The sequence below is a fragment of the Solea senegalensis genome, linkage group LG2 (genome assembly GCF_019176455.1).
Source record: "Solea senegalensis isolate Sse05_10M linkage group LG2, IFAPA_SoseM_1, whole genome shotgun sequence".
In the NCBI taxonomy this organism is placed as follows: Eukaryota; Metazoa; Chordata; class Actinopteri; order Pleuronectiformes; family Soleidae; genus Solea; species Solea senegalensis.
In genome coordinates, this window is record NC_058022.1 from 26,210,586 (window position 1) to 26,224,882 (window position 14,297).

General features: G+C 39.9%; 1 protein-coding gene across 3 annotated transcripts; it reads left to right on the top strand.

The window, feature by feature from the left end:
* The first annotated feature begins 840 nt into the window (after window positions 1-840).
* On the top strand, window positions 841-12,793 carry cobll1a (cordon-bleu WH2 repeat protein-like 1a). 3 transcript variants are annotated; one of them, XR_006359977.1, is made up of 11 exons: window positions 841-930; window positions 2,910-3,056; window positions 3,988-4,189; window positions 4,426-4,699; window positions 5,248-5,274; window positions 5,368-5,453; window positions 5,553-5,747; window positions 6,024-6,123; window positions 8,100-9,398; window positions 10,236-10,330; window positions 12,455-12,793. XR_006359977.1 is itself a non-coding variant. In XM_044019763.1 (11 exons), the coding sequence occupies exons 3-11, from the start codon at window positions 2,965-2,967 to the stop codon at window positions 10,241-10,243; spliced, it is 2,283 nt and encodes a 760-aa protein (XP_043875698.1). In that variant the 5' UTR covers window positions 1,322-1,529; window positions 1,652-1,711; window positions 2,910-2,964; the 3' UTR covers window positions 10,244-11,184. The 3 variants fall into 3 exon arrangements, 2 of the variants coding, with proteins under 2 accessions (XP_043875697.1, XP_043875698.1); XM_044019763.1 differs by lacking the exons at window positions 841-930; window positions 12,455-12,793 and adding exons at window positions 1,322-1,529; window positions 1,652-1,711 and having other exon boundaries at window positions 10,236-11,184; XM_044019762.1 differs by lacking the exon at window positions 12,455-12,793 and having other exon boundaries at window positions 10,236-11,184.
* Window positions 12,794-14,297: the final 1,504 nt, after the last annotated feature.

Consider the following 14,297-nt stretch of genomic DNA (forward strand, 5'->3'; position numbering starts at 1 on the left):
TACACAAAAGTAATCTTACAAATCTACAGAGCTGTAAACCTTAATGCCAGCACATTAACATGGAAACACAGGTACTGCATGTGTAACACCCCTCTGTACTTAAAGGATACTAGTTCTGGATTAAATAATTACAGCAAATAAGTACATCTAACATTTTGATATCCAAGGACACATGTGCAAGAAACTTCAAGCAACCTCGACAATGCATTTCAAAGAAGGAGACATTTAGCTATTTGAATTAATGTTAGTTTTTAGTCCACACTCGTCCCTCAAGTTGCCTCAGTTAGAGGGAGAGAGCACTGCGAGCACTGACATGAACTTGTTACACAAGACGACGGGAAGACAAATAGTGACACAGGGAAGACAGTGTGAGGAAGGGAGTGTGACTTTCTGTTGGCGCACAAACAGCCTCATGCTGAAGTGAAAGGTCAGTTCTGACCATTCTGAATTCTGTCAGGAGAGATTTGACAGATCTGAAGCACCCTTTTAACAAAAAATGATCTATTGATGGATTTTCTAAAGGGGATAAAGTAAAAAAACACAGCACTGTTTGGTACGCCCGCATACTGTACAGTGTTGTTGATCTGTAGTAATTGAGTCAGATAGGCTTATGTGGATGAAAGGCCTTTTCACAAATGTAAACCGTAAAAAACAGCTTCATCAGGTTACAACAATGTTCATGTCACTCCTCCTCTCCACCACCACCACCCACAAAGCATACTGTACATTCACACACACACAGCACAGGCAAACACAGACATGCAAAGTGATGTCACATGACTGGGCTGGGCCTGTAGGTGTGGTCACTCTGTTGAACAGGGGATTTGAAGACAGAGAGAGAGAGAGAGAAACTCTGTCCTTTCAGCACCAACAATACTAACAGAGGAGAAGAGAGAGCTAAAGGAGAATGGGAAGGACTTATGGATACAGGTAAGTGTCGCTCACTATATAACAGTAAACAGGTGGATACTATAAGCCATACTCATAAAATCCCTAACGTGTTTACGTATCTGAGAGCATGGAGAGCTGCAGCCTTTTAAAGCATTAATCCCTGTGACTCGAGGAAGAGTGTAAGCTTATTTGGAACTCAGCATTACTAACAACATGGCTGAGGATAAACAGGAACTGAATGGATCCTGTCCTGCGTGGATTTACAGCATGGATCAGACATGCAGCATTTGTTTGACTTGTGTGGCCTCAATATAACATTATAACATAATATAATAAGATACATTTGAACTTTATAAATACATTCAATAAATATGAAGATGCAATAATGCATAAGACAAACAATAAATACATATTTAGAAATATAGAATACATGATTTAAAACATATTCGAACTATAACTTGGGAACTAATCTCTTGGCACACGTGCACTTGCATACGCACATGAACGCGCACGCACGCACAGCTGTGTAGTTGGCACGCTCCCGAGTCCGGCAGCTGCTCCTGAGCGATGGAAAAGAACAACAAAAAGTTCTAGGTGAGGACAGAGAGAGCAGTTAACGAGATAATTGATGAGATAAGGTAAGTGTCCCTCGGTTTTGACAGTGTTGTTGTCATTGTAGCGAATTTGCGTCGTAGTTTTCTGTGGAAAAGGGTAGATATTTGTTTTTTCAACGTCAATCTGGGCACTTTATTGTTTACAGCTGGGGCTGTTGTTAATTAGGATGGTCACGTGTTACTCGTTCGAGGAACTCGCTTTTCAGGTAATACCTTTTATTTACCTTTTTATTATCTTTTGTTTAATCTCTTTATTTTATGAGTTGACATTGTAGTCTTGAACTGAAAGAAAGCAGCGTTCCGTCGGGCACCAGCACTAACAGCATGTGATAAAAACACTGAACTACAAATGAACACATACTAAAGCCATCCAAGTAAAGCACATTTAACAATGTGAATATGTGAGCTATAGATGAAATATTAACGTATATGATCATTTATTAATGTCATTTGTGATAAAAAAAAAATCTGATTTCATGTCAGATGTAGGAAATATGTTTTTCCCTCAACCACACAGTGTAGAGCAGGGGTGTCAAACATACGGCCTGGGGGCCAGAACCGGCCCGCCATAGGGTCCAATCCAGCCCACAGGATGAATTTGTTAAAATTTCACACTAATCTAAACGTAATGTCAAATGCTCCAGATACCCGTGACCAAATGTTTGTGCCTTTATAGATCCAGTGTGCTGTGTAAATAGTAAATTTAGGCATGATATTGTTGAAATAGCACTTATATTTCTCAAGAAATATGTTTATGCTAAATATGTCATGTTTTGTAAAATTATCCTTCATTAAATGTAAAACAAATGAGAAAAAACCAAGGAGTTCTTGTTGTTCATAGGTTATTATTCTATTATTTTACTATTTTTACTGGTCCGGCCCCCTTGAGATCAAATTGTCTGTATGTGGCCCCTGAACAGAAATGAGTTTGACACCCCTGGTGTAGAGGTTTGAATGCTGATCATTTCAAAAAAGGGCAAAAATTAGTCGAGTTAATTGGTCGTCTGACTTTAAATGAATCTGTGCAACTAAGTTATGGATATTATTGTCCATTTCTCTTTGCTCTTATCATTGTTTACCTACTGTAAGTTTTTGCTGCTGTAACAAGTGAAGTCCCCCAGTGCAGGATCAGGATCAGTAAATCTTATCTTCTTTAACACCATTTTCTGACATTTTGTATCAAATTCTTCAGCAGATTGACTATTAATGAGAATAACCTGAAGCTGCAGCTTAATGGTGAATGATATAAATGAATGTGTATTTGCAGAGATCAGCTTAAAGACATGCAGTGATTGCAATTATGTCTTATAAAGCTCACATCTGTCTGAAGTTGGGGACACAGCAACATTTCCTCAGCTTTGGACATCTGTGATTATACAGTATGTGATCTTTATCTCTTTGTAGGTTTTTGTGACACTGGTCAGCATCAGATCTTGGGCGACCACGGACTTCCCTTGAGATGGATGAACAGGGGAACCCACTAGAGAGAGACCACTCCTTTTCTGTGGTTCTGCCGGGAGGAATAGAGAAGAATGCCACTGTGCATGGAAGGTAAGACATAAAGTTACAGTGACCCACTCATGATGAAATAAAAATAAAGTTAATGAAAATTAATTGTTTTTATTCCTTTTCTGGCAATTGGAAAAAAATGTCACATTAACCTCAGGCTTTATCTACACGGAAACAGAACTTTCCTTATTTGGGGACTTGACTTTGAAGCCCTTGATTTCATCTGCTAATGTGCCATGTTTTGATTTTCTAAATGTTTATCTTTGTCTTTGTTCTGAAAAATTGTAATACATTTTTTTTGTATTTTAATCCTCTTTAACACTTTGGTTGACTGTTTTTATTTAGCAGTGCCATTATACATACATACATTTTGACATGACTTGAAGGATGTGTTGGAGCTTATAAAGGACATAGCTGATGTATTTACAAGAATGTACTTGAACACAAGCTTTATGAAAAGTTTTAGATTTCGCATACAAACCCATGCATTGTTTAAGGCTATGGTTCTCAAATTGTGGTATATGTACCACCAGTAGTACGTGAGCTTCCCCTTGTGGTACTTGGAGGAAATTCATAAATACTGTTTTACTGTGTATACCAGGGTATGTGATTGGAGTGGAGCTGAGGAATATGTGTAGAAAATCCTCCGAAATAACCAAATAATGTTTAATTAAATAATAATTAGAGTCTCCTTATCTCTTGCTCCATCTTAATCTAATTATGTTATGCCAATGTCTGAAGTATAAGTGAGGAAGAGGATGATTAGAGAGCAAATTATATTATTGGGAATGAATCTGGCTCCTGTGAAAAGTCCGTAGGTGACTTTGCCTGTCCTATTTATACCATTTTAAGAACCACTGATCTAAGGCAAATAGCATAATCTGTTTTAATAAAGTTTTAATAAAGTTACAAGATATTAGGATTTAAATAATTTGCTGTTATTTCTTCTCTTATTTCTTTTTTCTCTTTCTAGTAAACCAGTGATGGACTTACTGGTGACCCTTTGTGCGAGTTACCATCTGAATCCATCGGACTACACTGTCGAGGTTCTCTCGCCCAACAAGAACAACATTGGCTTCAAACCCAACTCTCCTATTGGCTCTCTTGAGGCAGAGAAGATTGTGCTAAAGCCCAAAGGAGTGGAGGAAAAGATCAGGAGGCCGTACATGCCGGAGGTGAAAACTGAGCAGACAGTGCTGCAAGAAATTAAAATGAAATAAAACAAGCACCTAATGTCTCAATGATCAATCCATCACTTGCTTACTTCTGGCCTTTGTTTTGTCCGGAGGCCAGTTCCACAGCTTATGTGAGCCATAACTATTGGGAATCAATATTTTTTTTTTCTGGTGTATTAAAAGTGAAGTCTCATTCCACAGTTGCATGAAATAAATGGAACATTTTTTTTCTGCAGGCCACAGTTCGCCTGTTGATCAACTACAAGAAGTCTCACAAGGCCGTGGTGCGAGTCAATCCCAGAGTGCCTCTTGAGATGCTGCTGCCAGTGGTGTGTGACAAGTGCGAGTTTGAAGTAGACACAACTGTGTTATTAAGAAACTCTCAGTCTGAAGAGCCTCTGGATCTGACCAAGTCCTTGAATGAACACGGGCTGAGAGAAGTGTTTGCCAAAAATACAGCTCGTAAGAAGTGTGTGCACGGTCAGCATGAACCTAAAACAACTGAAGCAGGTATGTCAGAGCTTCTGTACCAAAAGATTTTTAATCCTCCCAAATAGAAAACATGGAGTGTTTAAATATACTCAAGTTCTTACTTTTTTTAAAACACAGTTATTGTTATGCTCCATTATTTTAAGTTTGAGTTATGTTTTCTAGCTAGAGTTGGTTTTGTTTCTGGAAAAACAAAACTAAAACCCATGCAATGAGAAAACAAACAAGTGTAAAACTTTACTTACACACGATATATAAAGCCTTAACAGTCACCATAGCCAGTCTGCGCCTAACCCTTAACCTTAACTTAACCGCAGTCTGCATGCTAATCCTTTGATGGTGTTTTTGCTATGTATTTTGTTGTGGCATGTGTTAAAAGCGGTCATAAGAATGTGCAGTGTGTCTGTATTTTCCTAAATTATTTGTGTGTGTTTTTTGTCTGGTTGCCAAGGTATTGACCTATTAGGGCTACTGTAGTTTCCTCCTCCTCCTGCAGACTACCCATAAAATGTTGTTTGCAATGACCTGTGGCATACATACTTACATACGTGTCATTTTCACACCAACAGAGGTCATCTCACCACCTGCACAGTCAGGTAACACAAAACACACATTCATCCAGTATTCTCAGTATTGTTATTATTCTCATGTACTGTATGCCATTGATTGATCATGTTTTGTGCATGAAGGAGATCTGCCAAATAAGGAGAACAAACAGAAGGAGAATGCAGGATTCCTCAGCTTATTTAGAAGAAAGAAGAAAAAACCTGAATTGGTATGGCTTTTGTTTACAGTGGATATATTTGAGTTTTAATCTCCCTACAACTCTCTCTCACCAAACACTGCAGACACACGTAAAGTCTTATCTTTGTAGGAAAGAGCAGTGAGTGTCCCTGCGTCTCCTGGACTTGACAAACCAATGGTTGTCGGTGTGAAGGGCCAGGATGTCGCCTCTCCTATAACCCCGCCACCAGATATGCCCAAGAAGAGGCGAGCCCCCCAGCCGCCCATGGGTGCATCACAGAGTGTCCCCAACAACCTCAGCACCTATCATCTTAGAGGGCCACAGGTAACAGGTCAACCCTAAAGGTAACATCTGCAGAGTGTCACATTCAGGTGTGACAGATGCAGTGGGACATTATCTCTGTGAGACATGAGCTCACTTGGTAGCTTGAATATTCACCCTAGATTATATTAGGGAGCTGGCAGGAAAATCTCTGGAGCAGCTATTATCTTCATGTTGGAACTAAGATTTCTTTAATATACATTTGTAGAATGGAGATGGTGGGATGAATTGGGGAAAGAAATATGCGTCACCTCCAGGATTGTCATTGTTTCTCCGTAGAGATCTGCAGAATCAACCCTAAGAACTACTAAGAGGAGAGCACCACCCCCTCCATGTGCAAACTCACCCCAGGAGCTGCTGGAGGACACGCAGATTAAAGGTAAAATATTTTTGCAAGAGAATTGATGAAAACAAAAGGGTTATTAGATCACATTTGGTGCATGTCATAATTATCATGACTGAAATATGTATTGGCTAGGATTGGCTCCAATGGCCCCCGCAACACTCAAAAAGTGAATTTGATTTTCCCCAATTCATCATTATCTGGAAAATGGAAATTTGCTATGATCAAGTTGATCATGGAGTGAAATATATTAGTAAAAGCACAATGGTACAGGGGTATGTCTCACAATGTAGAACCCATATTGAGTATTTTATTTTGCACATCCTGATAAACTCTGTTTATTTTGCCATCTAGTGGTAAGGCAGTGTTATGATATAATATATTTACAATAGCAGCAGAGATCATATGCCAGTAGAATGAGCCCTAGTGACCTCTTACAGTATTTCAGTGGAACACAAATGGGTCAATTCTTATATCAGTCTAATCCCTCCAGCTTCTACATGGGGTCAAGATTGAAGTTGAATCAAGATTAAAATGTCAAAGTGAACAGCATCAAATTGAAGTGTTTTTTTTAAGTCCAATTCAAAACACAGCTTTTATCAGTGAAAACCATTTAACTCTATTCCGAGCAATTAAATTGACCCAAAGAGCCTGTCCATAGAGCACATTGGCCTAAGCGTGTTCCAAGATAAATCCTCCATTGTCCTAGCTTTCATTCCCTGTAATAATTTGACTTACATTCTTTTATCGCCTGGATTCAGGTTCTCTCTGTGCACGGTTCCTTTATACTGATCCGCTCTCGCACACTTGAATGGACAACGGTGACTCCGTTATTAGAGTAACTGTAATTATGTGAGGAATACATGGTTTTGCAAATGGCCGGCGTAGCTTTTAACTGAAATAGTAGACTTGTCTTTTCAGACCATGTTGTAATTATCAGACTAAATTGCCTTCCACAGTGTTGGTGTCTTGGGTCCCTCCCTCGTTTTTATTTTAGCTGTGATAGCGAAACATACTGCTGAGTAGGTGGTTAAGTCCGGACTGAATAAACAACTCCCAGCCACGAGTCGATGATCATTAAAACTCACTCCTTGTCCTCCTACACAAGTATAATCTGGGTGTGTGAAAGTTCACAATCAAACTTCCGTGTGAGACTGTGACGGTGAGAGTTTTGCTCTGATTGGCCACTGTTCGCTTTAGTGTGAGACGTTATTTAAAAGAGGTACAGGGTCATAACTGTGAAGGGATGCCTGAAACACAAGGATCACTGCCCTAAAGCTAAGCTTTCTCTCCTCCCTGCTTACAGACTCTGTGTTCCCTGATGGAGGTGATTGAGAGCTCCTGCTCCTCCTCCTCCTGCTGCTGCTGCTGTCTCCTTTTCCTCTCCTCCTTCCATCATCCTATTCCTCCTCTCCGTTCTCCTCCTGCTCCTTCCCATCTTAGTGGCTTTCATGGATGTGTCACTGTGTGCTTCGTTCAATTGCCACTCATTCGTCCTCTTATTCTTCCTGTTACTTTTCGTGGAAGTTCTGTAATATTCTTTTTATTTCCTTTTGTGTGTCAAATCCTTTTAGTCTATTACTCTTTTCATTTAAGTAATTTGTTGAATAATTGCCAGGCCTTAAATTCAAACAAGAAGCCACATCAATATCACTTTGATAAATGAATCCTCTCATTTGTCTTTTATGAGTAGTTTTGGTTTTTCCAGACACACTTGTAAAATGATAATGTGTTTTTTAAATAACCATGTTTATATTATATAATAACACATCATGTATATTGTTATAATGAGTTTGTTTTCTATATATTTCTTCTACTAATCATAAATATTTTATACTTTTGACTAAAACAAATCTTAATATAGCTCTTTGTTTTATGTTCAGGATATTGAACATAGTATTGTTTTTTGTTTTTTTTAAAGAGTAAAATAAATAAATAAATAAAAGATGCATTTTATGTGTTTATTTTGCAGAGCCTTAATTTGCATTGCTAAGTCTTTCCTGTCTCTCTAGGGACTGTAGACACTCTGAACACTTTGGAGGAACAGAGAGAAAGTGATGAGTCAGACTCCATAAATCATTCAGTCTCCTCATCTTCATCACCAAATTCATCTCAAACCTTTTCATCGTCATACTTCTCACGTCCATCATTCGACCCACACCTGCCTTCATTTCGCGGGAGAGACTTCGCTGATGCCCGTTGTGCTCTTGCCAAAGTCCTGACGTCCTCTGTTTCCAAGGGAACACTGGTCAAGCGTTTCAGGAATGCTGCCACCCTCCCAAAATTATACACCGCCTCCTCCTTTATGTCCGTGACTCAGAAATGTCCAGATAATGGGCTTTTCTTCTCTGAACTAGAGTCAGTTCTTACATCTAAGCTCCCTACTGAGCCAGAGTGGGAGGATCCTCTACAGAGGAGGGGGATGACCACTTTCAAAGTGGTTCCCTTAAACAAACAGAAGTTTGATGAACCAGAACATACTCTGAGTGCTTCTGAAAAATGTCAGGTAATGGTAGAAAATAACCCTGGTTGTGAAGCTCCTCCTGAGGTTGAGAATAGTCAAACAAGGCCTGTGGAAGATTTATGTTCTTCTCATAGATCAGATACTGAAACACCTCTAGTTACTGAGGAACTCTCTGGTCAGGAAATCCAGACTTCTAACAGGTCAGAGTCCCCACCACCTCCACATGGTTTGGACAGTCAGGATCGTACATTGACACCTCTTTCTGAGGTCGTAGGAAACGGTAAAGAACAGAAAGTTGAAGAAGATGAGACAGTAGCTGAACAGTCGGGCTGCAGTGATGAGAAACTCGCCTGTTATGGTCACATCAACTCAGAAGATCAGTGTGAGAGCCTCCAAAGCCCCAGTAGGTGGTCTGAAGGCACAGAAGTGGACCAGAGGGGCTCTCCTACTGATGAGCCAATAGTGAAGGAAGTGGTGCAAGAAGACGAATTGGAGGACGACGCGTTCCCTCCCCCTCCTCCACCTGTCTTCTTTAATGAAGTCACAGAAGAGCAAGAAGATAGCTCCACTTCTCTGCTGCATTCTCCCCAACCTTCAAGTCCTACCTACAATGATGCATTCAGTGAGGATGATCAAGATGAGTCCAACTCAGCCCTGTGTAAGCAGCCGTCAGCGGCACCACGGCCCATGGCCAAGTGGAGCACAGCTTCGTCCAGATTTGCACAGGCGGTGGCATTAGCTGTGCAAAGGTCTCGCCTCCTGAGTCATGGGAAAGCTGTGGACCCACCAGCCCCCGCTGATCCACACAGTACACTTCCCTCAGCACCAAGGTCTACATATCAGTTTGGTAAGTGTGAAGGCCTAATCATAGTGGGGCTCACACATCCTACACAAGTTACACCAGTCAAAGCTTTCAAGGAGGATGTGAACATTGAAAAACTACTTGCACTAAAATGAAATATTCTCTTAATAGAGATCATAGGGATAGTTTGAGATTTTCATAGTGGAGTTGTATGAGGTACATAAATAGTCAGTGTTTTTAAGGGACTGTGCTCAGCTGCTTCCTGGAAGTGGGCAGATGCAAGTTCAGCACAAACATGACTGACTGGGGATGACAGAAAAAAAACCAAGCTATTAGCCACTTAAAGAAAGGTTGACCTTATAAAAATTCTTGTAAGCTTTACCCACTGAAAATATGTTCACCATTTTCTCCGTTGTGACACCAACGTCTATTGAGAAAATCAGCATTTTTGTGTCGAGGCACAAAGGAGTTGTTGACCCGCTGCTGCTTCCATAGTGAGGTGAAATATTTTTTTTTTACTTTAGTGTGCAATATTTGGTTTGGATTAACCCAAATAATGCAAACTCTCCTGCATAAAAATGCCAATTTATACTGAGGGGTTTCCATTGGAAAGTCTCCACGTAACATGAGCCTTTTTATAAAGAGTCTACGTGTCATCTTCGGTTATGGCTGTTTCTCAGTACAGGGAGCACACAGCACAGGTCACTTGTATGCATCACACTGATTATGGAAGTATTTTCAGTTGTAGATTAAATACAGAGCGAAGTGCTTATGAATGTCCGATGTCTGACTGACCATGACGGTGTCATAGTCCTTGTAAATCTTGCCTGTGGAGGAACGATGTGACAAATATATTTGTATTCTGACTCTCCTCTGCTGCAGGTGCCTGACGGGCTTCTTCACACATCTTAAAGTGAAGGATTCCCAGCTGACCAATTACGCCACAATCAGCAACTGACCTTCCAAAGATTTAAGAAGTAAGAACGACTTCACCCATTTTCTTACAAGGACACAGACTTTTCCATGCTTTTAATTTTTGTCCCAAGACACAGATTTGTAATTGTTTTATTTTGGACGTACTGTTCACAGGTTGAACATAAACCTTTTCTGTTGTGGAGATGGCCAAATGTACAGGACACGCGTTGTTGAACTGAGTGTGTCCTGTTTTTTTTCTTTATTTCCTTTTAAACATTCCTTCAAGATGTGCCAAGGCGGACACAGCTCTGACGGCAGAGCTGCTTTTTTCATGCGTGGAAAACAAAAGCAATGATGTAATTGCCATTATTGGCTTTTTCTGTGTTTGTGCAGACGTTTATTTTTTTCCCCTCAGGATGTAGTATTTATTTTTTATGCTTCCACACATGAAGAATGTACTGTAGTTTAAGTCAAGTCTATTTTGAGACTATTTTGCGTTTTGGTCACCAGGTGGCAGAAGAGCATTGTTTTTAAATGAGGATTTTTTTTGTGAAGTCCAAATTCTGGTCGATGTATCTTTAGTGACAAACTTAATATTGTTTAAAAATAAATAATATCAGACATTTTGAGCCATACATTAAATTATTAGACACTGCATTTAACACATTTAAAAAAAGGTGTTTTTTTTTTATTGATTTTCCTGAATGCCGTCTCTATGAAGAATCTCTGACCATTTGATGGACATTTCACCAATAATGTAATAAAAAAATGGCAACATTAGAATTTCCTTCATTTCCTAAAAATATAATATACTTGTATAAATATATAAAAACAAAATCCTTGTTGGAAGCAACAGTTTTATGCCAAGCACTTCAACACCTTCCTGAATAAACTCAGTCCACTTTGCTCACATGCACACACTGTAATGTCTTTAATGGACCCACACCTCAGGGCAATACTGCATAGCTATACTTGGGTGCCAAAAGAATCTACTATATGTATTGATCCAGCCATGGCCTTGGAGGAACAGCAAGGAACGATGTGAAGTAGAGACCTAGCCAGAACTGCCTGTGGCTAAAGCTCCTTGTTTGCCAGGCCTGGACTGAGTGGGCTCGCTTCAAGACTCTCTCACTCTGTCTCTAACATTCCTTGCTTCACCTGAGAGGGATAGGGAGGCAGAGAGGGAGTGAGCAAGCGAGAGAGGAGGACGAGTTGCTGGTGGATGATGGGAGGTGACCGTTGACCCTGTCGTGTTTCTGCGGCGCTCCCCCCAGAGGGTGCACCCGGCCCTCAAGGGCACAGCCGTGTGACACCGCCGTTGTCATGGAGAATGCCATTACCGCCCCTAAGGGAGAGGCACATCTAATGTTTCAAAAAAGTCTGTGGAAAGAGCAACGCACACATGTTAGAGAGTGACACTCTTTTCCTGCCTAAAGCAATGATATCCAATGAAAGTGACAACTCTGGCATTATCCTTTTGAGCAGTGAAAGGTTGGATTTCAACCTGAGCAGCAGCGTTCATGATTATGCAGACACAAGAAAGCTGGATTTATAATGCAGTGTAACACGAAATGCTACTCTGTCATGTACATTTATGATCCAGAACGTGGGCTTAAATACTCCCCGTGCCAACAGACCTTTTGAACAATAACAGGCGTCAGACACAAAGAGGGTTTGTTGATCCATCGTCTCAGGAGACAAGGTGCAAGAGTGACACGAACAAACAGGGTGTTTGAAAACCTGGCGGACATGAGTCACATGATGAGCCTCGTTCTGGTTCAAATTAATGAGGAGGCCGTGGCGTGAATGAGTGATCGCTCAGTGAATCCCACACCTGAACAAACACACACTGTCAACAACTACACCGTCTGTATTTTTGTTTTGTTCATATCTGAAAATGTAAAGTGTTTGTAATGCAATTTTATACATATATATGTGTGTGTATATATATATATATATATATATATATATATATATATATATATATATATATATGTATACATACATACATATATGTGTGTGTGTATATATGTGTGTATATATATATATATACATATATATGTATGTGTATATTCAATCTCATACATATACACAAATATCAAAATGTATCCGTTGCATAAACCTGGACTAATTTCATGAGTTAATATGTATTCATAAGAAAATGTTTTTTTCCCCCGACTATGCAGCTCACTTCACTTCACTTCAGCAGAACGTTGTCATTTTCCAGAGCTCTGCACTTCTGTTAACAGATCGAGTGACACCATCTTCCCTCCTTCACTGTATGTATATTTCCAACAGATTACTCACTCTTTTGATCATCACCAGAAAACTACCAAATATGAGTCATGTTTGCTCTTTTTTTTTTGTCATTTGATGCCAAGAATTTGAACCACAGTTCAGGGTCACTGAGGCAAAGCAGGTTTATTTAGATCACATTTTAACAGCAGGGCAATAACAAAACTATGCGGGACAATACAAAGAAAGGAGACTATAGAAATAAAGAAAGTGATAAAACAAATAAACAAAACAATAATACAAATAACAGTGCAATGCATTTAAAAAAAACTGCGGAACTGCTTTTATTTTGTAGTTTTTCCTTACACTTACATACATGAGGGTAATTATGACCGTTGAACATGGACTATAGAAATTAAATTTCACTGACTGATTGATAAAAAAGGATTTGAATTCAAAGAACTTAGAATCGCAGCAGTCTTGCACTTCTCTGGAAGTTTGATCCAGACATGTGGAACCCTCGAGGTTCAGTGGGAAGCCGAGTAGTAGTCCAAACATTTGTAAAAACCTTTTTGGATGATTAAACATTTAAATAAATTGAAGTGGGATTGTGTGAGGTACTTTCCGTGTTGCAGCCTTCAGTGAATTGGGAGAACCATAACATGATTTACACACTGTTTTGCTGTGAAAGTGGACAGCAGAGAGAATGTGTTGTTGCCCAGTAAAAAAAATCAATAACATTCTAAGTGTGGAGTTTTTTCAGCAGTTTACCAGCTATTCTTCCATGTTTAAACACTGCTTTGGTGCTGTTGTGGTGATACATGTAGGAATATGTTTATGAAATTGAGTGCCAAGGGACTGCATGGTCTTAAAGCGGTGGAAACATACATTTGTGTTTCATTTTGGCCTTGATTCATTGTTTTGCTTTCCTTGTTCACAGTAAATCATTAAGGTTGTCTTGTCTACAAGTATCTCCACTTTATAAGGAAAAAAAAAACAAGCTATCCTTTAACAAAATGTATCAGTGGATATTATTAGTGTTTAGATATCTCATTTACTGTTTAGTGCTCTGCTAAAAACACATTTTCTCATTTTGTACACCACCGAATAACAATGTGACTTTGGCCCACATACTGAAGCCTACACACACTCAAATCAATAACACAATAGCTGGCCCACACAAATAGTGGTAATATGCATTAATCATTTATTTATTCCTTCATCTCTTCATTCATCTCTATTTATTTATCCATCAGAAAGATCTGCCTTGTGGTGTGAAGATGCCCACGAGCTGGCAGAAGTTAGAATCTGATTATAAAACAGTAAGTGCAGGCCTGAGGCGTGCTTCGTTGCAGTCCTCTGTGTCTGCATGTGTGTTAGAGGTGCACATGTGCATTGCAGAGCAGAACGCTGCTAATATATGTGTGTTTACATGGCACCTCCATGCTTGGCCAGAAATAATCAATAGATGAATCACCAAAAGCAATGTAGTCCTCCCCCGAGCAGTGTGGTGCGGCTTAATGCTATTCTTTCCACTCACCTTGGGAATGGCATCCATCAGGCCTCCCGCTCCACCACCACCACCCTCCCCAAAGTGAGGCACGGCTGCCTAAAACATCCCCACTGCTTGAGGGGCTTCTTGGAAAGTGATGCAGGGAGAGCACAGTTGACCTCTCACCTCCACTATGTTTGCACTCGTTTCCATCCTCTTTGGCAGAGAGGCAAATCACAGAGTTCCTGCCTCATTGGCATTGTCAGGCGCTTACAGTGGTGTTTCTCTGCATTGTGCTGTGG